The 27,617-nt window shown below is 35.9% G+C and overlaps 4 protein-coding genes across 4 annotated transcripts; 1 reads left to right on the top strand and 3 right to left on the bottom strand.

Annotated features, from left to right (window-relative positions):
* Window positions 1-1,362: 1,362 nt before the first annotated feature.
* On the top strand, window positions 1,363-3,022 carry LOC119986446 (cucumisin). Its single transcript, XM_038831003.1, is given in 2 exon segments — window positions 1,363-2,641; window positions 2,643-3,022. Coding segments are annotated over 2 exon segments (621 nt in total). The 5' UTR covers window positions 1,363-2,282; the 3' UTR covers window positions 2,905-3,022.
* A 252-nt stretch (window positions 3,023-3,274) lies between these two features.
* Window positions 3,275-5,127, bottom strand: LOC119986524 (bifunctional dTDP-4-dehydrorhamnose 3,5-epimerase/dTDP-4-dehydrorhamnose reductase-like). Its single transcript, XM_038831110.1, has 2 exons — window positions 4,550-5,127; window positions 3,275-3,965 (listed from the first exon to the last, which is right to left on the bottom strand). The coding sequence occupies exons 1-2, from the start codon at window positions 5,000-5,002 to the stop codon at window positions 3,513-3,515; spliced, it is 906 nt and encodes a 301-aa protein (XP_038687038.1). The 5' UTR covers window positions 5,003-5,127; the 3' UTR covers window positions 3,275-3,512.
* Window positions 5,128-8,414: 3,287 nt separating this feature from the next.
* Window positions 8,415-15,958, bottom strand: LOC119987020 (phospholipase D gamma 1-like). The gene is made up of 10 exons (XM_038831722.1): window positions 14,142-15,958; window positions 13,392-13,508; window positions 12,205-12,399; window positions 11,363-11,614; window positions 11,202-11,270; window positions 10,944-11,091; window positions 10,469-10,617; window positions 9,698-9,871; window positions 9,387-9,584; window positions 8,415-9,052 (listed from the first exon to the last, which is right to left on the bottom strand). The coding sequence occupies exons 1-10, from the start codon at window positions 15,105-15,107 to the stop codon at window positions 8,759-8,761; spliced, it is 2,562 nt and encodes an 853-aa protein (XP_038687650.1). The 5' UTR covers window positions 15,108-15,958; the 3' UTR covers window positions 8,415-8,758.
* Window positions 15,959-18,081: 2,123 nt separating this feature from the next.
* LOC119987021 (homeobox protein HD1-like) lies at window positions 18,082-23,212 on the bottom strand. The gene is made up of 6 exons (XM_038831723.1): window positions 23,067-23,212; window positions 22,513-22,825; window positions 22,248-22,368; window positions 19,336-19,532; window positions 18,708-18,839; window positions 18,082-18,601 (listed from the first exon to the last, which is right to left on the bottom strand). The coding sequence occupies exons 2-6, from the start codon at window positions 22,786-22,788 to the stop codon at window positions 18,461-18,463; spliced, it is 867 nt and encodes a 288-aa protein (XP_038687651.1). The 5' UTR covers window positions 22,789-22,825; window positions 23,067-23,212; the 3' UTR covers window positions 18,082-18,460.
* Between the last annotated feature and the right edge of the window lie 4,405 nt (window positions 23,213-27,617).

Raw genomic sequence — 27,617 nt, 5'->3', positions numbered from 1 at the left:
TCTCCCACCTCGTCTCACTAGTTTTCCTTGAGTTTCGAGACTTCTCCAAGCTCCGAGACCTGGACCTGCGCCACTTACATGATCTTTCATCACCCTCTTGATATTAGGGGAACGCCCCCGCCTTCTCTTTAGGGTGAGGCTCCTCCCTTTACGGGATCTCCCCGTCCTGTGCCATTGCTCTCATGGTCCTAGAGCCGCTCTGGGCCTTGATGCTCAACTCTCATTGAGCTCTTCTTTTCTTGTGGATGTAATAATTCTCACAAGTGCACGATTGAATGCGAATAGTATAATGGATGTAAGTACGAGGGAGGTCAGTTCAATAATTATTGTTTCTAATTTCTGCACTTAAAAGTTTAATCTTTGTTTGATTGATTAGTCACCAATTGAATATGCATATAGACTCATATAGTTAAGACTAAGGAACGAACATAATTAACATGTTTTAATGGACCTGAAATTAGGGAGATCAATTGTCGAATGCTGAGAACACGGTTTAGGAGATTGATCGGTTGCATAGTTATTTAGATCATAATGAATCATTAGCTTTGGATTAACAACTGCAAACAAATAGGATTAATCCGTTGCTTAATGATATTTGTTGGTATTGTGAACGAACCAACCAACATAATTGAGAAAGAATCAACCCTAAACTTGAAATTGTACTTGTTTGTTTGTTAATTGAATTTTTGTGATAGGATTACTAGCTGAAATCGTTGTCTTAGCCCTTTTCTCATATTGTTACAAAAATCTAAATTTTATTTCTTTCCTTGTCTGCTTTTATTGCATCAATGATTCTTTCACCTTTTCTCAATCGCTTCTTATCAAGTTAAGAACAACATTTAAATTATATTTGTCTCTGTGAGATCACCCTATTAGCCCAAGATTATGAAAATTTTGAAAACCACTCTCCCAATCATAAAATTAAAACTAATACAAACGGTCCTTATGAGGAAAATCGTCCACAAATGACAAGCAAAGGAAGTTAAAGCCAAACAGAGAACTTTAAATTTTATGGTATTGGAATTGGCCTGCTAACAAATCCAAAATATGGAAAAATCCACAATAAAAGTTGGAAGACATGCGAGTCAAAGAATGGTGAAGAAGAACTCAAAACAAAGCATGGTTGAAGAAGGGGGGCCAAGCACATATAGCTTATGTTATAAAATACCACACATTATTTATGATAATCCCCACAAGATCACCTTTTGTATTAGTTTTAATATCTAACACCAGTTTTATTGATCTCAGTGTTTTTTGTCTCAATTATCACACGATTTCATATAAATCATGTAGGGTCTACAATTTCACATGGATTATGTGCATCCATCTCAATATATGGAATAACTGGGACAAAAAACACTGGGATCCATAGATACCATAGCTAAGGCAGTATTCTACACATTTTGAACTATTTTTGACTGATTTGGGGAGGAGATGCAGCAAACTACTCTGCAAGCGCATATCCAATGATTTCCAAATTTTGCGTAGCTGGAGCAATGAATTCATACAAACTCCAGGGAAGAATTGTTTTTTGTGAAACCTTAACAGATGGTTCCGCAGTTTTAATGGCTAATGGATTGGGCATCATCATGGCCGACTCAACTATAGCTGACAGTGCTTACAATTTCCCCTTGCCGGCATCAGTAATCAGTAGAGAAGAAGGTCATGCAATATTAGACTACATCAGATCAACAGAGTAAAGAACCCTCCATAGCTTTCTTTCCAAATATACAGCCAGCTTGTTCTGTCATTAACTAAAAAATGTGAACTTCTTCAGTAACCCGATCGCGACAATTCTAACTGGTGAGACCTGGAGGGATGCAATGGCACCTTATGTTGCATCAGTTTCATCGAGAGGTCCTAACCTTATCTCCCCAGATATCCTCAAGGTAATAAAGCATTCAAAGAGTTCAACTGACTTCATTGTTCATCAGTAATCTTTTTTTGATCAAATATCATTAAATGATGTACAGCCTTATCTCACTGCCCCTGGTGTGGACATTCTTGTGGCGTGGTCTCCTGTTGCACCACCTTCTATCTATCATGAGGATACCAGAAGCATCGAATTCAAAGTAATCTCCGGCACATCCATGTCTTGTCCTCACGCCGGTGGCGCTGCCTCCTATGTCAAGGCCACCCACCCTGACTGGTCTCCCGCTGCCATTAAATCTGCCCTCATGACCACAGGTAGGACATACATCCTTGCATAATGTGAGTAATAAAAGGGTCAAGTTCAATTCTCTTACGAACTATTAATCCCATGATCAACAAGAGCTTATGTCATGGATCCAAGGAAGCATGAAAACCTTGAATTTGCTTATGGGTCCGGTCATATTAATCCATCGAAAGCAGTAGATTCTGGTCTTGTGTACGATGCAAATGAGACAGACAACATAAACTTCCTTTGCAAGCAGGGTTACAACACCCCGACGCTAAGACTCATCACTGGCGACAAAAGCAGTTGCAGCAGCCCAATGCCAGGAAAAGCTCAGGATCTTAACTATCCTTCCTAGCTCCTTCTCCCTGGCCATAGAAGATGGTGGGGTAATATATGGTATGGTGTCTTCAGGACAGTCACCAATGTAGGCTCACCATCAGTTTACATGGTCACCAGTTACTTACCTCATGCTATTAGAGTTACCGGAGCCGCCTGTCTTGTCATTCTCCTCCATTGGAGAGAAGAAATCATTCACAGTGAAAGTGTCTGGTCCAAAGATAATGCAGCAACCGATCATATCTGGTGCTATCTTGTGGAAAGATGGGGTTCACGTGGTGACAAGTCCACTAGTGGTCTATAACATTCTGCCTAGTAAACGTTATCATTCATTCTCTATGCAGCAGTTGAAAACAACCATCGTAGGTTCTTCTGTGTACAACAAGAACGGAATTCTTGGACGCAACTGAATCTGATCCAAGAAACTTTATTGGACTTTCAATGAGTATTTGCAGAGTTGAAATAAAACAATATCACAGGCAAAATTTATTCTTCAAAGTTAAAAAAAAATAAAAAATAAATGCTGTCCTTCTAATTTTTAGATTTCTTAGGGTGAAGTAAAATAGAGGATGAGATCAGATGTGTTCTTGATAGCAAGTTAGAAAACACCACTCAGTTTCTAATTTATTCCTTTTCAAAGTATTTCTTCACCAACTTAATACAATTTCTCTATGTCTGCATGTATGAATATACTTTTCCGCAAACATTTATTACTTTACCAACTTACTTGTCCAACTAGGCTCGAAAGAAAACCAGCCCAAGGGAGGCAACACCAAGAAATTTTGACAACTCTACTTATATTAGGTTGATAAATCACATCAACGATTTATTTGTGATCAAGTTATGAATACAACACCCGAATACAAAATAGAAACAGCAATCGTATGGAAAGAGGAACTCGTATGCTAAAGACACCACAAAAACCCATAAGAATAAAATTAATAGATAGTATTAAGATATATTTATGGAGAAGACTACACTCTCACTCTGTGAGAATCCCTGCTTCATTTGTGTGATTTCATGCTTTGGCGGTCTTTTGATTTGGCTTGAAGACATACTTGATGAGGGACTCCTTGATAGGCAACATTTCAGGGAATTCCTGCTTTAATTTATTAACGTCAAGCTCATTGTTGCTCCTTGGGGCGACAATCACCTTCGCCTGCTCTTCCAGGTTGAAGTTCTTCCATGTGAAGTTGGGATCGATATAGTCCCGGTACATCTCTAGAATCTCATTGTGACTCACCACACCAGGATTTGTGAAGTTCCAGATACCAGTGAGATTCCTCTTTGCCATCTCAATGGAAATGGGAAGGAGTTCATCCAAGATAGTCATTGAGTTTGGAATGTTGACTACCTTCTCGTATCGAGTAATCTTGGTGATGAAGTTGCGAGGGTTCGATAAATCAGATGAGATGGGCATTCTCACACGCAAGGTGCAAACATTCTCATAGTTCTTCAACAATTCCTCAACCTTTCAAGTCCCCAAAACAAAACAGAAAAATGTTTAGCAGATGCACTGGATCGACAAAATCTTACTTTATATTAACAATAGAACCAGAGATTCCGGTACTAATCAGTGCAATTGTTCATGCTATTAATTTCAGAGAAAAAATTGGAAAAAAGAGCACCCATCAAACACAAAGTATATGCATATCAAATTCCAAAAGAATCAACAAGATGCTCTCAGATTCGACTACTTGGATTATTCGAGAGATTCCTTGTATCAAATCAAGTTCATTGTCATGTGAAAATTACGATTCAAGAAGGTCCCCACAGTTAATCACGCCCATAAAAAAACAAAAAACTGAATCTTTTGATGCCTAGAAACATAAACGACATCGCCAATTTAAACAAATGCAGTTTCCCCAATCTAGAGCTCCTACACAAACTAGCAGGACCATACAGACTTGATCAAAAATTCAAAACTAAGCAAGCTCAAGTGAGGTAAATCAGTTTCAATGGTTAATCGGATCGAAAGAAACAAATTCTACAATCTAACACATTACATGATCAGATCTCAAAAAAATCTGAAAAGAATTAGTAAACGACAGTTACCATAGCTTTAGTCTTTGAATAGAAAGATCCAATGAAATTCGGTGTGTCCTCTTCCTTGAACCCGATACCCGACCCGAGTGGATGATCTGCATCATACTCAAAGATACAACCAGTGGCGTAGTTAATCAAGACCAAACCCTTCCCTCTGCAGACGTCAGCGAGGGTAAGAGTGCCGACAACATTGGTACGGATGGTCTCGACCTTGTGAGACTCGCACCAGTCAACATTAGGACGGCCAGTGACACCGGCGGCATTGAAGACGTGAGTGGGATTGATAGATGCAATATCTGCCTCGAGGGAGGAGCGGTTCTCGAGGCGGCCGGAGCCGTAGGCGTACTGAATGCCTTGTGAGTCGCAGAGCTTACCGAGCAAGCCACCGATCCAGCCTGTTCGACCGTAGATGAGGAACTTGTGTGGCTTGTCCGATGCAGCTCCGTTAGCTGGGAATCCCATTTCTCAGAGAAGCAGAGAGGAACGGTGATTTGAATTGGATCTAGTGGAAGAGGTGTGTGTATACATACAGATGTGTATGTATAGACTGAGAGAGGAAGTGTGCCGATTTTTGTCTGAGAGTTAAAAATTCATTAAATGTTTTTTCTATTTACTGTGAAATTGAGATGAGATCTGATCTGCGAATTATTCTGTAAATTATTTATGACGTATTTTTTTATTTTCTGATAAAAATTAATAATTGGTTAGAATGAATGATGTTTGTCTGTGATAGGTGGCTCCGACACGTTCCCTAAAAATGGGTGGTGTGTAGTGACACACCTTAAACCATGATAAGTCAATGGAAAATGACTTATATACATAATATATCGGGTACATAAGATACACAATCTATGTGACATGTCAACTAGGTATGTCACATGGATTATTTTTTAAAAACCCCCTTACATTCAATTTTCCGCTTCTCTCATCAAGCTAACTTTTTGCTCTTTTTTTCTTTTTTGTTTTTAACTTTTTGTACTTCTTTCTTTTTCTCTCCAACTTTCTTATTCTCTCTCCTCACTTCTTTTACTTCTTCATTTTTTTCTCCCGAGTTTGTGATTGGCAGAATACACTGTCAATTGCATAGTGTAATAACATATTGGGCTAAATACATTACCAATTACAGTATAATAAGCCACTGTAGAGCTAAATACACTATCAATTACACAGTGTAATACGCCACTAAAAAGCTAAATAAGCAAGTAACGACAAGTTTAATCACCAGTGATTTATTGCTAGTAAAGAACTTGTCAAACTCATTTATAATTGTAAATAAAAACCCAATTACCTTGTCTGGTAGCAACAATGTAAATCAAAATGAATTTACACTAAAATCCTAATTACACCAAAATATCCCAATACAAGCATATCAAACTAGATAAGAGAACATCAAAAAGAAATCCAAACCCCCCCCCCCAAAAACCAGAATCTACGTAGTCCTTCCCATGGTTCTGCCCTTCTTCACTGACTTCGTTCTACATCTCTCTCTCTAACGAGCTTGCTCTCTCAATAGGCTCTGTTTGTGAAGAGTACACAACATGTTATGTGGGTCTCTATCACACCAAATAAACTTGAACTCAACTCCCTATCTTGATAATTAAGATTTTTTTGAACTAAATACACTGTCAATTGCACAGTGTAATAATGGACTGGGCTAAATAAACTGTCGATTTTAGTGTAATAAACCACCAGAGAGCTAAATACACTGTCAATTGCATAGTGTAATAAGCCATTGGAAAGCTAAATAAATAAGCAATGACAAGTTTAATCACCAATGACTCATTGCTACTAAAGAACTTGACAAACTCATTTATAATTGTAAATAACAACACAATTACCTTGTATGGCAACAACAATATAAATCAAAATGAATTTACACCAAAATCATAATTACATTTCGCATTGAAAGTGTATTTAACTCTGTATATATGCCCATGACCTGAACCAACACCTTCAAACTAATCAAGCCCTTCAAACAACTTCGAAAGGGTATGAATGAGCAAACCAGGAGAAATTGCAACCTAAGGGAATAAAAAATCAAATCAAAAAATATCCCAATACAAGCATATCAAACTAGATAAGAGGACATCAAAAAGTTCTATCAGTGTTCATAACTACAAATTTTACTAGCTTTGTCCATAATTAAAATTACTCACAACAAATACATTAGGCAATATGGAAGTGTAGTTCTAGCATTGTTCATACATACAAAAATTTACGAACAGAGTATACCCAAACAAGACAACATTGAACATATGTTAAAAACATTATGCACACTGACAGTGAACCAATCGAACCCATCAAGCAAGGAAACTAACATATTCAATGCAACTACATTATGGGAACTTCCGGTGTATGTAATATTTTGATTTTGTATAAAACAAATGCATTACTAAAATGAAAGTGTAATCAAATATTTTGTGGAACCAAGAAATCACCAATCCAGGGCACCATGAAGAGGAGCAGCCCAGCAATATACACTATATGCTAAATACACTATGTTCTAAATACATTAAATGCTAAATACACTATTTACAAAATACAGTATCTGGTAAGCTAGGCAAGAAACAAACCATGAAACAAAATAATTACACTTTTCATTATGACAGTGCAATAACCCACTATCAAGCTTCACATGTAATCCATAAGATGTTCAATCAACAAAAAATGCTAAATACACTGCAAATGTATAGTGTAATAACGCACTGGAGAATACATTCGACGTGGGTCTCCAATTTCGGTGGCCGTTTCGGTCGACGAAGGGCTGGGCTAAGTACTCCTCACGTAGGGGAGTCCATTGGTGGTGTCGGGCTGCCAAACCGACATCGAAATCAATCGGATCTGTGAATTTTGTTTGGTGGATACCCATGGCTTCATGGTAGATTTCTTACAAAATCAACAACCGGTGACGTCAAGTGGTGGCTGGGCGTTGCTCCTGATGGCTGGATGCTTCTTTTGGCCGCAGCGGCGTTCATATCAGTGTCCGGACGGTAGAGGTCCGTTATTGGCCGTGAGAGAAACGAGAGAATCGCGTGAGAGAGGAGAGGAGAGAGAAAAGTGAGATATGAGGAGAGAGAAAAGTGATTTGTAGTGTTTATTTTTGATTTTTGAATTTTGAATTTGTCCAGTCAGCTGCCACATTATTATGTATGTTTTATGTATGCAAATCCTATGTATATGTAGCACTACCGTAAGGCAATAGAAGTATGGAAGGTTCAATGGTACATACCTTTTTTTCCTTTTTCTGTTTCTTTTTCTCGGTTTTTGCATATAACTTGAAAATCTTTCTTAATAATATTAATGGATTTCCCAAGTGAATTCGTGTAATATAATGGTGTAATTCAACTAATTTAAGATTTTAAGTTTAGGGTTTATGACTAACAAGAGGTTAGTCGGTTGGTAATCAAGTGAGTTTGGTATATGTGTATTCAATGCTCGTTTTTAGTGGAAGCATATTTCTCAATGATATTTTAATAAGTTTAGGGTTTAAGATTTTAGGTTTAAGGGTTAGATATCTATTGATCACTAGAGTGATAGCTTAGTTGATCAATCTCTTTGGGGCGAAATCATATGAACTCGGGAGATTCTGAATTCGATTCCCACTTGGAGCAATACCCTTATGACCATGCTTTAGGTGTCGTTTTCGATTATAAAAAAAATTAGATATCTATTTGTTTAGAATTGTAATTCAAGGGTGATTTAGAAAATAAATATAAGAATTTGACATATGAAAAAAAGTACTTCGAAAATTAATTTTTAATACAAACATTGTTCTCTTAGTTATTATATTCAAAAAATTGTTATACCATGAGATACTTGGATGTCTTAAATAACAACACTAATAAATGGTGCAGAAACGAAAAGAAAAGAAAAATACTTGCTAAATATGTTAAAAGAAGAAAATTGTCCTCTACATGATGTGAGGGTTTGAGACACTTGCCGTTTTCCAACAAACATAAATTCCCAAACTGGGATGTATATAATTGCTAACTTTGGCATCATCAAGTAGTGACCAAAAGCACCAACGAGGGGTGATTCGGTTGGCAATCGATTGGATTAGGCATATGTATGCCCAATGTTTAATTCCAATGAGAAACATATTTTTCAACACTATTTCAAAAAAAGTAGTGACCAAAAGCATACTTCTCAATGAGAAGTGAACAAGTACAAGTATGCACAACAAAACACAACACGCACGAGATGGGGAGGATGAGTAGCTCAGATGGTGAGATTTTCTTGAATGGCTATGAAAGACCCCAATATGTTCCCACCTACATCTGGAAATGTTTCATGGCCTGGGAGTGCTTTTACCTTGCCAGTTCTATCAACTTGGACTGGATACTTCAGTAGGTGACCCTTCATTTTGGTTACTTCATCGGCTACATACTGCTTCCAGTTATTCTCACTCAGGGACCTCACTCGTCTCACGCATTCAAGACTCTCTGGTTGCTCAAAACATTTTTCAATCGTTCCCAAGTGCTCTGCCCACAATGACATCCTATATCCAAAAACCTGCATTTGCAAGCAAATTATGGCCAGTCAAGCTTACAAATTTAGCAGTCAGTCATAATAGTTAGAAAAGAAATCTTAACTCAGTTGCACGAGAAAGCTAAGTTTTGATTTTGACATCAACACAGTATAAGAATTATATGGCTTCATCACATTGAGCGTAAAAGATGATTTAGCGTTTAAGAAATTATCCTTACTCCAGTTATTGTGGCCTTAAAGCTATGGGACACAACAAAGAACATGTGGTGCGTGTGTGTTAATATAGACCGGACACAGAGATACACAAGTATTGCAGCAAGATTAAGCATGCATGGATGTTTATCTGATCTTTGATTACCTGCCCATGTGGATGTGAACGTTTTCTTGCCCAGGTATAGTAAGGCTGGTATGCACCCATTGCTATTTCGGTGTCTCTTGTACCTTCCATTGAGCGCTGATTGATATTTGCAGATCCCAGTATCACATACTCATCATCCACCATCATTCCTTTAGAATGGATATAAATCATGAAGCGCCGACTTTTCTGAGCACGTGCCTGCAGTGCTCATTTACAATACTTTCAATTAACTGACGAAGAATGATTTAAACTACAAATTGCGTAGTGTGACATGCATGAAAGAAAAGCTGAAATGGTGACAGGATGGATACCTGAGGCGTATTTGCTGCTGCAGAGCTTTTGGTGTCTAAGCTTTCTTCCTCACATACTTCACGATTGCCAAGACAGAAAAAATTCAAAAAATCCTGAGGCTCATATTCATTCTCGAGTCCAACCTCCACCAAAGCCATGTATATTGTTTCATACATCATTTGCATCGTCTTTCGCTGCAGCAAATAATGCAACTTATGATAAGAAAATGCAGCTTTGAGCTAGTGCTCAATAGAAATGCATGATTCAAGTAATTTGGGATGAGGAGCTCTTGTGGTCTAGTGATGGCTTGTTCTTCATCACTTGCACAAGGTCCAAGGTTCGATTCACCCCTTCCTCAGAAAATTAACAAAACCACTTCTATATGAAAAAAAAATCTAATTGGGAATTGTATCTCCAAATTTCTCGTAAGTTCAAATTTCTCTTTCCCATCATTCTTCAGCTGGTTAAGAAGTAGATAACAACTACTTAGAGTTGAGTTCATGAAATTCTCAAGTAACAATGTCATGTAATTACATATGGCAGAATGTCTTGTGATGGATGTGTCAAAAATTTTATACAATATCTAAAATAAGGCCAAGATAAGGTGTTACTCAACTTTCTTCCAAAGAGATGATGCTGCTTTGCTAAAAGCATATGCATCTCCTGTGTGTTTCTAGCAAGATATGTGTGCAGCGCCAAATGACATTGTAAGCACCGCAAAGTAACTTAATACATACATTAGAAGTAGGGAGAGAAGGGAATAGGAATGCCAAAACAGAATTGGCACCTACCTGCCAAAATAAAATCCTCTGAATTGGAGTACTTGTTGGAGCGCCTTCTGGCCACATCGGAATAGCAATATATGCAGAAAACCTCTCATTTGCTTTGATCTTACTGGCAATTTTAAGAGCAATTTCCATCGGTATTAAATTGTTGGCACCTGCAGATAAAAAAATGCTTATGATGAATTATCTACTAATGTCCTTTGGAAGAGAAATCTGTAAGAACAGAAAACTATGGGACACCAAGGCAGTCCTAACTCATATCTGACATGTGGTAGTACTGCGATAAATTCCTTCTCTCCTTAATAGTCTATCAACACAACTTTCCAACAAATTACAATACTTTCATCAAATTTGGAAATGGTAAACAACAAACTTTCTAGTACCAGCAAATTAAGTACACTTGACGTAATCATCGAAATCAGTAGGGCACAGTGTTTATTAGATATAGTCACTTTTCGGCTCAGAGCTTAGAATTCCTCACCCAAGTCTTTCTGAGAATCCCAATTGTAAGACGACCCCAAAAAGTACTGGTTCTCAATATAGATGAAGTGCTGGGCAGCACGGATTGCCTTTACATACGCTGTGTGTATACTCATGTCAATGAGTAAGTTCTTCCCGCATACCAGGTTCTGTTTCAATGTAATCATTGTATTGAGTAAGAAACTGTCATCGACTTCTAACCACAGTTTAATGAAATTCATAAAACAAGAAGCTAACAACAAAGTTTCTGCATTCTCACCCTGCTTGTAGCATCTTTTGGGTCATCTGGAAAACCTTTGACAGAACCGGAATCAATAGAACGGAAAACCTTCAATTTTTGGGAAAATTAGTCAGAAATCTGCCAATTCAAAAATGTGTGTGTAGGACAGATTAATAACAGCTTACTTACATCCAGTATACCTGAATATGCCAAGACTCGGGATGATTGTCATTCACGCTAGGAACTTCTACTATTCCAAGAATTTCAGGAATTCTATCAATCCTGAGCAACGCATCTTCATGTGATGTCTTTAATTTTTGAAGCCCACGAGGTTTTGAAGCCTTTTGCCAACGCTCCTCAAAATTGGTGAGGATGTCATATGCTGCAGGACCGTCAATTTGGCAGTGCAAATCATGCCATGGTTGTCTTGGGCCACCAGCAATAATAGGCTCCTTTTGTTTACAACAGAAAATGTTAAGAGCTACTACGATTGCAATAATACTAGTAGTTGATTCTAATATGCAGTCTTTCTCTCTAATTTTCATGGGAATTACTAAACACCATTTCACATGAATTAAACAGGATAGCATCAGTAATTTCCAAAACAAGAAAAGTCCAGGCAGAGTACTGGTGAAGAAAAAAAAGAGAGGCATCCATTGGAGCTAATTCTGTTAAAGAAAGACGACTTCCACACTTTAAACAGCACAAATTAGTGTTTGTTAGTGAAACCACCTGATGATATGAATAGATTCATTTTTACATTACTCTCCGGTCAATTGAAGAATCATTATGCTATTCGTTACACATATTTTGTGCTATGGTTGAAAACATCAAGCAGCCACCTAAATTCCTAAAAGATTCCATTACTATGGTATTTGCACCATCTTGCAATTATTCACAGCATCATTTAAAAAGAAAAAAGTAGTGAAAATAGTGCCAAATCATTTGAATAGTGACTTAAGGAGAAGAGGAGGTCACTAGTCCAAAGAAGCTATATATTTTATATTGGACAGCAAAAAGAAAACACTAGATAAGTACTCACTGTGAAATTAGGATTGTGGAAGTCATCTTTGTGAACTGAGTTCAAGGTCCTAAAAATAGGATGTTGTGGAGTATCATATCGGCCCAAGCATAAATCAAGACCTCCAACAAATGCTATTATCTTTCTTTTGTAGTGACCTGCATCAGCATCTACTATTACCGTCTTCTGGTGATGGGTATAGATTGCTCCAACTTCCTGAAACCCAAAGAATCAAAAATCAGGAAGTTCAACAATTACTTGTTTAACAATACACCCAGTCAATGACAAATAACCATAAATAGAAATATTACATAACATATATATCTGTGCATTAAGATTTAAAAGAACAACAAAAATGATATTGATACACCTTAATGGCTACCGATAAAAGGGAAAAGCGAAAGCCTCTCCAATAGTTCAAATGCCAACCAGTGTGACCTTTGCATTGCATGAAGTAATTTAGCATTTAACATGAATCCTTTTCAACTCTGGCGAAGATTACAATTAATCAGCAACTAAAATTCCCCATAGTTTCCAAGTTCGAGAAAAAGGAAAAAAAAAAGATTAAATATAATTCCCAGTCAAGTTTTAACTAGAAATAGGATATTAAAGCCTGGTAGAACAAGACACGCTATGCTGATATTAACTAAACAACAGTTAGCAGCTTTGTGTCGCATTTCACTGGCTTACAGACATTGAATCAAGCTATAGCCAATTTTATCTGAGTTCACAAACACGCCATGGTGTTTCAAAGTATAATTCCAAACTTTCTAACTATCCACAATATTCCAGGGTATAAAGGATTATTCAGCAAAACCATAACCAAGTCCCTTGTGGCTTACGAGTTTTTCAAAATCCACATAACTCATTTCAAACATAATTTATACTATAATATAGGTGCAATATAAGTGAGTAAGAGGGACGTATGTAGTGCGGATGACAAATCATCAGATATTTTATTTTAACTTCAAGCCTTTATTTTGTTCCTGGTTTGGATGAAATGATGGAGAAATCTAGGAATCCCAAAACCACACAAACAGAAGAGACAGCCTTCCATTCAGATTTTGCACTACTTGACTCCATCGATTCACACTATAAAGCAGCCAAAGTGAGAGGCATGAGATACAGAATCTTAGTTGTGGCTTACGTAAAGATAGCAATTCTATATGTACAAACATTAAACATATACAAATATAATCATAGCAAACCTGCTTTTTCACCCAGCTATGTCCTTCTCCAGCAGATCGAGGACAAAGCAGCACTTGTACTGAAGAGTGCTTGAAGAAACGATGAGTCTCCTCGTCACTTGTATTCATGACCCCATTCTACAGAGCAAAAGAACTCATTCAATTTCTTGGGAAAAGTGAGGAAAGATTTGTTATTGATTTAAAAATGCTGGAATGACATTTCAATAAATGAGCAAAGCAGTGCATAATCGGGGGAAATCCATAAATCATATCAGCAGTTCTCCTACAAAATCATATCCTATCTACTTGAGCAGGTACATCAGTACTTTGGCTTGCTACTTACTATGCAGACAATACACACTTGGTGAAAAGCAAAAAAAAATCTAAAACGTAAAACACAAAAAATAATCCTAAATCTCAATTCTCAAATATTTAAGGTCTGATATTTGAATCCTTCATATCCCTCAACAGACTAATACATAGGCATGCACAAAGCAAAACTAAAGTTCAAGCTGACATGAATCATGTCCAAGTGTCTATTATGACATTGTCACACTGACTTTATCCATTGCATCTTTAGCAAGCTACAATAACATAACTGCTGGAAAGATCTTGCAGTGAGGGTTATTTAGGAAGCACAATAAGAGAAAAGTAACCCTTTAAAGGACTTGTTCTCTCATCACATTTTTTTGCAAATTTAATCAAAACAAAACAAGCAAAAGGGAAAGTCTATGGAACAAAAAGAAACAAGATATGAGAAGGGATCTTCACCGTTTTATATCCCAGAATGCTATTAGAGGTTGCGTCATCCCATACAAGAAGCAACACTCTCACACCTTCTTGTGACTTGATTTTAAGAAGATCCCCTAAAGTAGAATCCTTTCCCTCCTTATGGCCACGAACCAGTCTAACTGTATGGTAAATGGACCATCCTGTAATGTAAATCAAATGACGAGCCTGACTTATTGCATCAAAAATGTCCTGCCAACAACTTCCATGTGCATACTGGACACCACCACTGACCTTAATACTGGGAAGGCAGCCATCAGGAACATGGGCATCTTGGTATAGAGTCACTTTACCACCTCTCCTAAGGGGGAAATATGTGGCAGGAACCCCTTGGTAATCGAGTCCTGCTCCTACTCCGTGATGATAAAGTGTCATTGCCTCAATTGGGGTGTACTGAATTGACAGACTCAATACAGCTCCAGCCTTACAGGGCCTCCCTGCTGCATTGAGTATAGGGAACTTTCCCTCCACTATCATGCCTGAGCATAATTGCTCTACCGGGATCCCCACAGCACCTATCATCTGTGACCCTAACGCATCACTGTCTTTAACAACAAACTGCACTTCTGCTGCATAATGAGCAACAGGAACATTGAAATGCTGCATCCAAACAGGGTTCTCGGTATTAGGTATCACAAAAGTTCTCCCAATGACCGCTCCTGATACTGAAAACACGACATATGGATCGCTAGTTATCTTGGTACTGGAATGCCCTTCAATTTTGTTGCTAACCTTGACAGATAATTTTGAGAACATATCCCCTAAAGACTTATGAACCATATCCATATTAGGGAGGTTATTAGCCCCCTTTACCCAAACATCTAAATTGCCATGCAACAGCAAAACCTTCAAAGACCCTTTATTGGTAGGGATTGGCACAACCTGCTGGCTCTGAGTATGGTGTGAGCCTTCAAACGAGTGCAAGTGAAAAAATCCAGACTTAGCCATTCAGTAAGACTCCTCTCAGCTAGTAGGCTGAACTAAATTTGTCGATCTCTAAACAGAGGTAGAACAACAGCAGCTAAAATCTTATTCCTGGCAAAGACGAAGCTCAGCTAGGCAATGAATCAGTAACCTTGTGGTCGAAATTTGGCACTATACGATTGAGAGAAACAAGAAGAAGGAACTGGGTTTTGAAAGAATGATTGTTGACATGTAGTGAGGGAGCAAATACAATTATACAAACCGATAAATATCAAAGGATAGTGAAGAGTTGACTGGGTAAAATAATGGAGACTTATGGCTCTGAAGTTTAATGCGAAAATACAGTACACCGACAAATTGAATAACATTGTTGACTGGATCCAATGGAAGAAGATGAAATAGCGACTTGCATTAAAATAACGCGATATAGCCAAGGGAGAGAGATCGTTGAAAACCCTGTACTGGCGGACGACGAAGACTGGTGGTCTCATTTCTCGGAAAGTTACGATTCGTTTACAATGTGTCGTGAATGCGATTCCTTTTCCAATTATTTTTCATTTGTGTTCTTCGTGGAAGCAACGAATGAACTAAAGCCACCAGTGGTAACAAAACCGACGGCGACCCACGAACTCCTTGTCTCACAGCCACCATGCCATTATGGAATGGGATTACGATCATTCGGGGTTGTAAGAGAAAGACAACAATTTTTTCTCCCATTAATTATATTTTTCAGCATCTAAAGATAGATAAGATAAGATTTTCCGCCATGCACTAGGGAGGCACATTAGACCACTCAATCGGGTAGATTTCTCACAAAGTCGGGCAGGGCTTCCACTGACGTGACAGTAAATCAACACGAGTTACTCCATTGTTGCTTATTTTAGCTACGGAAAGATATGGTTTGTTTTCAAATTAGTCACGGAAAATTATGATGTTGCACTATTTTATCTTTGTACCAAATGCTTCTCCACCTCCAAAAATTCTCCATCACTTCTTCTAAAAATTCATTACCCATCTATTAAACTTTAAGCAACTATAATAAATACATCAAAAATAAACTCATTTCTAATTAATGCAAATCTATGAATCTCTATTCACTTCCAAATTAACATGGAAGGATTGCAAGATCACGGAAACAGTGATTCTAAAAGATTTATTTAAATGAGTTTAATGGTTAGTAGTTTGAGTCTTGGAAAAAAAATGACACAAGATTTGTCTAATCTTGCTCGTATGTAATTTAGAACTCCTTGTTTGGAAGGTAATGTAACTTTTTATCACTGCAAAAATTATCAATTTCCAACTTGATGACCTAATGCTCACAAGTACTTTTTGCATCCTCAGCATGAACCGTGCCCAAATTCCCAAATTCTCCATAAATCAGCCATAGTGTTAGTTTTGTCTCATTCTCATTCCAATAAAAACATAAACTTTAAAACACTATTTCATAAATGACAAAAAATTAAAATAACTTGTTTTATTGTCTAAAATATCCTCATCTTCCCCAAAGGACTTGTAGAGATCTAACGAAACATGGTTTGATCTATGAATTTTCGTTTTTCATTTGTTGTTCTACTTTGTTTGTGATCACATAAGTATTTTCGACAATTTCTATGGTGTTTTTGTGATTTTTTTATTCCGATTATGTTGTATTTGAATATAGATATGCTCATCTTCACCACGAGGCTTGTAGATCTTGTTATTCTCCTTCAATTGTCATCACAAAAGTATTTCGGCAATTTTGCGGTGATTTTTGTGTTTTTTTTATTTGTTTGTGATATATTTGAATCTTGAATATACTGATATGTTATCCTATTTAGACTTGCTAATATGCTATTTGTTTTATTATATCTGTTTGAAGACTAGAACACAAAATTTTCATTTAGTAATATCGCTACAATGGAGCAATGAAGATTAATAACTTGAACAAAAATACAAAATATTAAACATATACAATATCAATAGATCCAAAATAGACAAAAATATTAATAGATCACAAAATATTAATAGATCCATCCATTATAACCAGAACCATAAGAAAAAGGCAAAAAAAGAAGTGATGCGTCTTAGTCCTAGGAGTTGATTGTTGGTGTTGTTGGTCGTCGGTGTTGGTTGGATCGAAGTATTTTTCAAATAGTGGTCCATGATTTCACCAAGCTTTGTCGGTGACTCAAGTGATCATCGACGGTCAATGATGATAGGGCGTTCATGAAGCTTCATTTTGATGGTTCGTTCCTCTGGAACCATAACAACCTTCCTCTATGGAGGCGCAAAGAATAAGAAGGAAGAAGACAAAGGAAGCACATTTTAGTAAGTTTGTAACTTTAATACATATTTCTAAATTTCTTTTGACATGTTCTTATTAAAACAAACCTCTCTCATTTTGTCTTTTGTATAAAGTCCCCATAAAAAAAAATAATTAACGCATCAATAAAACATACACCCCCGGCTGTTTTTTATTTCTACTACACACTTTTCAATTGCATCACAAGTAAGACCCTTCATTCATGGAAAATACACAATGCACCCTCTCTTTCATTTAATTTCATGCTTTGCAACCAACACCTACAAAAATTGCTCTAATTCTATTAATAATCACATTTGCTTGAATCTACTTCTCAGGTGATAAATGATGCGTAACTTATCATGAGCCTAATACATCTCGAACTTGTAAGTTGTAAAAAGGCAGCCCAAATACATTTAATTATACCCCGTTCAAACTCGTTCTCTCTCAAAGGCTCAATCAAACTCAAGCCTGATCCAAACCCGTCTAAGTAAGGAATGTTCTCTGGCCCATTTGTTATGACTTGTTTGTCCCACACTGGTTGGTTAAGCCAAGTGATGTGGGTCTATAAGAGAAAGCTCATCATCCCCTCTCATTTGCATCATGTCTTTTTTCTAGGCTCAAGTATCAGTTAATGAGACGGTCCAGAGAGAAATAAAATCGCGCGGTCCGATGTATTTACAGAAAAAATATAAAAGCATATTGAGTTATCAAAAGGAGGGAGGATGATAATTGGTGTATCATTACTCTGTTAAGGACATGAATATTCTACAAATTCTAACTACACATTGGACATTATGTTACATTATAATTCTGTAAAAGGGGTGTTAGCTATCACTCACTCACTTACACTATCTTTATATCCCACGATGTCTCATAAAATGCTACCATATCAACTCAAATACTAATTAGGCTTCTCTTCTCCATCCATGTCTTTCCATATATATAAAAGAATTTTCTAATGCGGACCATTTTTTTTAGAGTGAAATGACAAGTAAAACCCATTGGTTTATAATAAAACATTAATTCATCTGCATTTTAAGTGCTTATTTTTAACTCCGCACTAGAGAATTCCTTTATATATATTCATCTGTAGCTACCTTTTGCGCTTGGACTTTAAAGATGTGACGGATTGGGAGGTGCTGTGCCAATTTCGCTTCCTTTGGTTGATGAACCAGTTGTTGATTTGCTTTAGCTGCAACCCTGTCTCCTCCACCAGCTTTGCCTTGTCATCCTCCTGAAAAAAAAACAAACATGTCATATACATAACTACGCATTTTCATTGACCCAAAAATTTATACAACATTCATATATTTGGACAAGTTAGGAGTTAGTTTATTTACAGTCGGGTATGGCCACTTTGAGTGCTCCTGCCACCAGTTTTTGAGGACAGTAGTGGTGTCACCAGGTAGTTTACCAGCCCTTCTTTTCCTCAATATCTCCTCCCTCACATCTTCAATTCTTGATTTGAATCCCTGATCAAAATCAATCATAGTTAATGTTGCAAATTTCATCCCACTCATATCAACAATATTGTTCGTTTTTCATCCCACTCATATCAACAATATTGTTCGTTTTGGGTTGTTTGTTTCCTGTGGATATAGATATATCGAGCCTGCACGACTTTGTCTCTCCTTAGACCCAAACAAGTTGACTAAGTGGAGGGCTTGCCCTTATAAAAGGGTATTATATACCCACATCTTTCGATGTGGTATATTAACAATTAATTAAGCCAATGACATTCTAGACACAAAATTCGAAAGTTCTAATATTTGATTTTTTTTTTTGCAACCGAGAATTCCCCAATTTAACAAGTCCACCGAACAATTGGCCCAACTCTAAACTGGATCCCCAACCCAACCCACTCCATGTTGGCATCGATTGAGACCGGACGAAAGCTCATGCGAGGAGAATTACACCATCCCAACCAAAACTTCTTTGTTTCTAATATTGGATAACGTATATATGTACCTGCTTGAGTTCGATCTTGAGTTCATGGCGAACCCTCTCCATCAGGGACCTTTCGGATTCAGTTGGAATGAGCGGACCGAAGGATCCCATCATGTCATGGCCATCAACACCTGTAGATTGATCTAAAGACAAGTCCATTTGCAGGTCATCCTCATCATCCGACATTGTTGCACCACTACCTTCACCTAGACTTGCCCCTGAAAACATAATTAGACGGCCAATTAATTTAGAAATTATTGGAAGACCCAAAACTTTGAAAGATATAGGCCCATGACTGTTTAGGTTGGGCTTATATCAAGTTAGAAACTTGGCCCACAAATATGAGATTGGAGAATGTTGTTGGGCTAAATGTGTCCAACACATGTAGTGACAAATATATATATATATTATCATCATCATTCAAGAGTTACATGAGTATATGAGAAAATTAACAGGAATCTATTATGTGTATTTATTTTCGCAATCTATTTTTATCTAGAATCATACTTTTATTATCTCCAAGTAAATGCATTTCCTTTTTTACTACTTCAAAAGCCATATCTTTTTATGGTTTACTCTTCGCTTCCTAATCTCTCATATACAAATTCTTTTCATTCTCCTCACCACTGCACTGCTATCTCGTGTTATCTTTTAATATCTCAACACTCAGAATCATACATCATCACGAGTCGTATAATTGACCTATAAAATTTTTGCTTTAACCTTAAATGAATCATTTGGTCACATAAAACGTTGGATGCACTTCTCCACTTCATCCACTCATTTTCATATTAACTACATTTACACTAATGTGTTTGTAATCTTAGAAATCGAGCTAAGATATTTAAAACTTTATTTTTTTGTTACTTTTCTTACTAAAGTTACATTTCATAAATTATTTTTAGTCCTAATTAATTTAAATCCTTTAAATACACTATAAGACTTACCTCCAATTCTCAAGTTTTAAGTTAATTCCTAATATTGTTTCATCTACAGAAGCTATATATCCACAAACAACATGCACCACGACACCTCACCTTGAATATATCGTGTGAGTTCATCAATCATTATAACAAATAGGAACAAGTTTAGTCTCAACTCTTGGTGTAAACCTATTGTGATGTGAAACTTTATTGTAACTTCTTCATTAGTCCTAATAGTATCTAAAACTCCTTCGTAGATATCTTTGATTATAATAATATAACGAATTTAGATTTCTCTTTTCTCTAAAATCCACCACATTACTTCCATTGACACCCAATCATATGCCTTTTCAAAGTTTATAAATATTAAATGAATGTCTTTTGCTTTTATCTATATTTTTCTACAAATCGGCTAAACAAAAATATGGCTTTAATTTCATTGTGGATTTTCCCGGCATAAAATCAAATTAGTTTATGAACATGGTAGATCTCCGCTCCATAACTCTTTCGCTCATAAACTTGATGCCCCTATAATTATATACTTTGAATATCACATTTTTTCTTGTATATAGGTACTATAATACTTCTCCTCCTTACATCAGACATCATACGAGTCTTAATAATTTGACTAAATAGTTTAGTTATCTGTACTATACCTACATTTCTTACGCATTTTCATACTTCAATTGGAATTCTATTAGGTCCCATGACTTTACTCCCTTTCATTCGCCTTAAGGCTTCCTTCACTTTAATCACCCTAATACATCTTATATATCAATGATCCCTAAAACATGAATTATAATTAAAACGAGTGGTGGAAAAACAAAGTTCATTTTCTTTGTTTAAAGAACAAATTTTATTCAACTGTAAGCCTGTAATATATATGGGTGAATTGCTTATGAGAGATTCATAAGTGCTATTTGTCCCAATAATTCCAATTGTTGAGGTGTATGATCAAAAATTAAAGAGCATGTGGAGCCCATCGCATACTCTTTAAATGTGATGCATACACCTCAGCAACTGGGATCACTGGAATCCCAATTGCTAAGACAAATATCATTTTCGATTGCTTATCAGTATAATGTTATTTTCAAGACTTCAATTTCTAGACACTACGAGTTAATGAATCAATTAACTAACTCTTCAATCTCTTTCAATTAGTTAGGCAGGACTACTAAATATATAAATATATCCCTACATCTATACAATGACAAAGATGTAATCAATTACTTATTAACACGACTACTCCTCTCTAAATTTGTGAGATCTATGTGTGTGTATATATATAAAGTTTTTCTCTCCTAAGGGTGTAATTGCGGGTTTCTATTTGAGCCATTGGATCAATCCAATGGCTGAGATCTAAAATTCTAACATACACCCTCCCTCACCCCAGTTAGATACTTCAAATAACTTAAATTATTATGATAGTCAAAGGTTTAACCCAATGTATTTATTATTATATATCTTCACAAAGCTACAAATAATATTCACAAAAGAAATAAAAAAAAGTGTCATCTAGTGTAATTTAATCATGATATTTTGCAGTGCAACCTTATAGGTTGTTGTGCTTGGTATACCCTCCACACCAAAACCCACCCACCCCTCACACCAACTAATATATATATATATATATATATGTTTGTTGGTGTTGTATTGGTATATTACAACAAACCCAAATTGGTCATGTTTTCAATATTGAAAATACTTGACACTCCCAATTCATGTTAAGGGGACTTATATGTGTATATAATCAACGACTATTTCACATGTCACATGAGATTGAGGGTAAAATGTAAGTCATAAATTGAGAATACGTAGCATTGCTCGTCTTCATTATCCCAAATAAACATAAACAAAAATAAAAACAAGCAAACAAATAATTATTTTGTTTGTATTGATTAGTTCATAATTTCTCACATATATAAACATCAACAATATATTATAGTTAATTTTTAAATATTGAAGCATTTTCATATTGAGACAAGCTAATTAGAGAGTGGGAAATAAAACCTGAGAGGGCATGTAAAGTGTTCTCTATTTCCCGGCAGGCCATGACGGCTTCAACGGCATGAACGCTGACATGTTGTTGCAGCTGTTCTTTAAAACTACACAAGACTACATAGTACTGTGACTGCCCAACACCCACATAAATCAATCAATCAAACCCCAAATCTAATTCAACCAAACAAATCCCAAATCCCAAACTCAAATTTAATTTCAATTTTTTCATAAAAAAAAAAGGTAGAGAAAAGAAAAGAAAAGGGTCATCACATACCAAGAAGTTGTCAAGGTCTTGCCTTTCATGTGGGGGGAGAGAGTGGTCATGGTGTGAAGAAGCATAAGATCTAAATATGTGGTGAGACTGGGCTAATTGGGCGTCAATAAGCGGCAACTGATCGATCGGAGTCGCGACGCGGAGACACGACACGTGGGCGGCGAGGAGCTGCTCGTATAGTGGGTGTGCGGCTATCTCCGCCTTCATATGGTGGTTCTGCTCATCTGAGACGTCACCACCACTACCCATGATACCCAACCCTGCCGCTTCTTGCATTTGAGGCGAGAGAAACCCCTTCACCCCCTTCCCTTGTCTGTTTAATTGAGAGAGAACAGAGAGAAAGTTAGAGAGAGCGAGGGAGGTGTTTATATTGGGATCTGAGAAACAAAACTTTCTGCATCACTTGCAGGGATATGGAGAGGTCTTACATGAATATGTAAAAGAGAGAAAGTTAGAGAGAGAGATATTTCAAAGTTTCTCTTGCTTTGTCTTTTGAGAGACTTCTCGAGAGGAGTAATCTTTGGAGAAAAATGATTTGTTCCTGAATTTCTTACCTCAATTTTAAAGCCCCCTTCAGCTGGGTGGTTGGATGTTTAGGGGTCTTACATTGCTGTTTATGATCAATGAGTATATGATATAGGACTAGTTTTGTTATATTGTAGGATTGAAAACGGTCACGTTATCATAATTGCACGAAATTCTATCGGGTGACTTAGATTGATATGGTGATCCAAACTAGGTGTGATGTCCCAAGCCCTGCCCTATTTTTACAAAAGTACATCGTTTAGTCTCTTAAATGGAACATTTTATGTTCCAAGGGTATTGTAATAATTTTATACTTTCATATTTTTCATTTTGTTAGGGTTGTAATTGACCCTAGTGATCATTGACTATTGAATTTGAGAAATATATTGAAAAACCTAGAGAATTTTCTCTCAAATCTGATGGATTTCAATGCTTTTTGCTGATTAAACATTTGTTTGATCTTCTTTGTTGTTTTCGTCATGCGTTGGTATCGCACGTGCCACTTGAATGGAGAGAACATTTTGGGTTGTAGTACTACTCGTCTGAACAAAAAGATGGAGGGGGCTGGTATAAATTAGGGGCTATTGGAGATGAAAGAAATAGAGAAAAATAAAAAAAAAATAATAATAAAGTTGATTATTTATTGGGATCTTAATATAATATGAATTAATTAAATAGGTAAGTTGGCTCAAATAAGTTTGTTAACTTTGGGTTATCAGAAGAGAGTGGCTAGAGAATTGTTTGGTAGGGAGAAGGAATTAATATATATTATACATTTCCGTTTGGTATAGTTTATTTTGGAGCTTATAAGCTAGCTTATGAGCTTCAAAATAAGCTCTGTCAAACAACCCACATAAGCTAAGCTATAAGCTAGCTTATAATTAAGCTCTAATAAGCTTCAAAAAAAATAAGCTTTAAATTGAAGCTTATTTTAGAGCTTATGTTTGTTTTTTTCATTTTTTTTTCTTCTTTTTTATTAAGATAACATTATATATAATATTATAAAAAATTTTATTTTATCTTTTAAATTAAATAGACTTTTTTAGAGTTTATAAGCTAGCTAATGTTATAAATTTTGCCAAACACCTGACAGCTTATCTCACAACCTATAAGTTAGTTTATTTTTCACAGCTTATAAGCTAACTTATTTTGACAGCAAATAAGCTCCGCCATATGTTTGGTTCTTGTAGTAGCTAGAATATCTTTTGTTATAACTATATATAATTTATATTGAACCAATTCTGTTTGTGGTTATCTAGTTAGGCTTGGTCATTAGTTAATTAAATTAAACTCTTAGTTAATTATGTGGTAAAATTTATCAAACTAGCTAACTGATGTAGGCACAGATTGGGACATTGACAAAAGCAACTCTTCATAGGATATATAATTTGTCCACATCCTCACCATGTCTACCTAGTTTTTCATAAAAAATTGTCATGATCAAGTAGGAATTATAAATTAAGAGAGAGGACCTTCCTTCTCTTCTCTTTGTGGGTTTGCTCCCTATTTTTGTAGTGCTTTTTTTTCTTGTAACATGAAAATTTCTCTGCATTGAGTGTTAATAACATATAATACAACATCGGTAAGACACATGTTTTCAATGGGTATCTATAACTAAATCCACCTTTGAACAATCAGGTCTTTTCATAGGCTTAGTAACTTGGGTTTTAGCTTAGTTGTTGGGTCCATAAGAAATAAACCCGTGCAGATAATTCGATGTATCCACAGGGAATCGAAACCCTAAAGCTGACAATATAATTGATAGTTTTTGGAATGTGGATTTCTGATATGGTATTGGAGTAATTCGGTGATATAGCCTCTACTCCACGAGATGGGGTAAGACACAAGTCTTCTGATGAGTATATATGACTAAACTCATCTTTAAACAATTAGTTAGGTCTTTTCCTGGACTTGGGAGGAACAAACCATTGAGGGTAATCCGATGTATTTACGAGAACTGGAATCTCAAAATGGACAATATCATTGATTATTTAGGGTGTAGATTTCTGATATTGCATAAATTTATAGGCCAATGCCCTCGCATAATAACCCGCAAATCACGCATGCACCAAAAAAAATTTAATAAAATAGAAAAAGGCACAAGCATACCAACCTCTATTAATTTACAATATAATTAAATCAAGAAAGTCGGCTGATGGAGGGTTGAGATTTCAATTTCTGTGCCTCCATTGTTGGTGCATGCTTGCTTTTCACTTTTGTTGTTTGTTTGTTTTGTTTTTCTTTTACGTTTTATTATTTTTGATTTTTCAATGTCGGCAATCGGCATACGTGAAATTAATAAAGGAAAATATTAAAGATACCCTTACAAATATGTTAAAGACACACAAGTCACCAACCACCAAAATAATATTTTGTATTACTTTAATTTGATGATTTATTTCATATATTGTTTGACCGGAATAGAGAATACATCTTACACCACGATTATGAATCAAAAGATATATTTTAAGAAGGATTGTGGGGAGATCCAGTGTCAAAAAATACTTGACTCCTCCGATAGACACCCCTAACCATCAGATTAATCTTATGGATATGAAAAATAATTCTTTTTGTTTCATTTTAATTGCAATATGTGCTGAAATTTATTATTTTTTTTAAAAAAGAATAATTTTCTAATTGTCATATTAATATGATGTTTAAGGGTGTCCACTGAAGAAGTCTAGTTTTTTTTTTTTTACACTAAACCTCTCCTCAATCCTTTAAGGAAATGATGAACGTATTCACTTTATCAATAACCGAGTCGAGCCGAATATGATGTATCACAAGGGATTTGCCTTTTCTAACAATTCCTACAGATTGGATTGTAGTAGTGGGTCTCCTGGTTTAGATCTTGATAGGACAGCATTCACCCGTATGATAAGTCACCTTCACATTCAATCAATAGACCCAAAATTATATGGCATTATTGCTTTCTTTAATTATGCAATGAAGAGCACCTTTTGTGGGACGGAATATTTGACTTCTAAAAGCTTAAAAAAAGAAGAAGACATATTATATCCTAAAAGACCTAAAATAATAAACAAAAATGTATAGATCAAATCTCAGTCATCCCAACAACCAATCTTGACCATTGATTGATGTAAGTATAGGGGGCCTACAAAACCTGATGCACATCAATCAAGGGACATAATTGATTACTGGGATCTTATTTACTGGGATCCATATCACTTTTGAATAATAAATATTTAAAAAAAACTAGGATATTATTAGTATATTATTTGTTTGAGGGATATTTTTGATATATAAAAATCATTATCTTGTAAGAGCAAGTCCAACCCACTTACTCATTTTGAGTAACACAACTTCCTTATTTTAAGTAAAAAGCAGTTATAGGTTATCAATTTTCTAACACCCTTCCAATCATATACCCCATTTTAACATCACATCAAATATTTTAATATTTTTTAACATAACTAACTTTAACCACCTCCAATTTTTTAATATTATCTAATTAATTATTTTAAATATTTTTCATCAAAATATTTTATAACTTATAGTGTAATTAATTTTCAAATATTTATATATTATCTAATTAATTTTTTAAAATATTTTTCATCAAAATATTTTATAACTTATACTGTAATTAATTTTCAAATATTTATATTAATTAAAAATAACATGGCCACGTGTATGAGATAAGGACATGCGTCCTAACATTTGATGAAAAGAAAATTGATCAAATGTGTGAGATAAGGCCACGTGTCTATTGAGATATTAGCAAAGTTGTGCCCTTATCTTCTTCAATGGAAGCAGCGCAACCATCTAGCTCATGTCCGACTCATCCTTCGGCTCATCACCTGATGAATCTGCAGAGAAATCATCTTTCGAAGAAGAAGAAGCGTCTAATTGAAGCTCTCAAAGAAGGAGATTGATGGTGCCAATTGGGTGAGTTGCGCCGGTGGATAGAATGATGATTTTCTACGGCAAGCGGGTGGTTCCGGCCGGTGGACTGCGAGGCTGCTGTGGTTCTACAGGACGAATCAGCGACTTCAGTATGACGAGTTCAAGACAGGAGTTTATCGACTCTCGCAATCGGGAGCAACTCTCGTGAACAAAGGGGATTCGCGCGAAGAGTCTGGTGTGGAGGAACCAGAGACAATAAAAAATTAATTTTGAGATATAGGTAATGCTTTTTGGCACCGAGATTTGAGTTAGCAAAAATGAAAAGCTGAAAATGAGTAAGCTTTTAAGTTACTGGTTGGAAGCCATTAAAATGAAAAAGCATTACCAAAAACTGGTTTTTACCTATTTTGAGTCATGCGTTGGACATGCTCTAATGTGTTCACTAGGAGAGGACAATGCATTACACAATAGAATGAAAAGAATAATGTGGATCCTACAAAAAGAACAAAGTTTTTTTTGTTAGATTTGAATTCTTAAGAGAGAGAGAGAAAGATCTAGAGATACATTTCCCACGTGTTTCTTTTTGATTGTAGTGGGAATGTTGCTTAGCAAGAAAGCTTTTTCTTTTTTTCCATTTTTGTGTCACAAATAATTGTGCAAGTAATTTGCCCTTTTTTTGTAACAAACAAATAGTTTTCCTCTCTTTCTTTCTTTCT

Source organism: Tripterygium wilfordii, chromosome 20 (assembly GCF_013401445.1).
Source record: "Tripterygium wilfordii isolate XIE 37 chromosome 20, ASM1340144v1, whole genome shotgun sequence".
Taxonomy (NCBI): Eukaryota; Viridiplantae; Streptophyta; class Magnoliopsida; order Celastrales; family Celastraceae; genus Tripterygium; species Tripterygium wilfordii.
Note: the sequence above shows the minus strand (reverse complement) of the source record. Positions and strands in the feature narration are given on the sequence as shown.

Bases quoted from the DNA above. Each gene is read 5' to 3' on its own strand.
- LOC119987021 (XM_038831723.1), bottom strand. From the start codon at position 22,788: ATGCAAGAAGCGGCAGGGTTGGGTATCATGGGTAGTGGTGGTGACGTC. The intron at 22,369-22,512 runs GTATGTGATGAC...GGTGTTGGGCAG, and splicing joins AAGACCTTGACAACTTCTTG to TCACAGTACTATGTAGTCTT. The intron at 18,602-18,707 runs GTAAATAAACTA...TTTTTTTTTCAG, and splicing joins CAAAGTGGCCATACCCGACT to GAGGATGACAAGGCAAAGCT.
- LOC119987020 (XM_038831722.1), bottom strand. From the start codon at position 15,107: ATGGCTAAGTCTGGATTTTTTCACTTGCACTCGTTTGAAGGCTCACAC. The intron at 10,618-10,943 runs GTGAGGAATTCT...TTTTATCTGCAG, and splicing joins GGATTCTCAGAAAGACTTGG to GTGCCAACAATTTAATACCG. The intron at 9,872-10,468 runs GTAGGTGCCAAT...TATTTGCTGCAG, and splicing joins AGAGGATTTTATTTTGGCAG to CGAAAGACGATGCAAATGAT.
- LOC119986524 (XM_038831110.1), bottom strand. From the start codon at position 5,002: ATGGGATTCCCAGCTAACGGAGCTGCATCGGACAAGCCACACAAGTTC. The intron at 3,966-4,549 runs GTAACTGTCGTT...GGGACTTGAAAG, and splicing joins ATTCAAAGACTAAAGCTATG to GTTGAGGAATTGTTGAAGAA.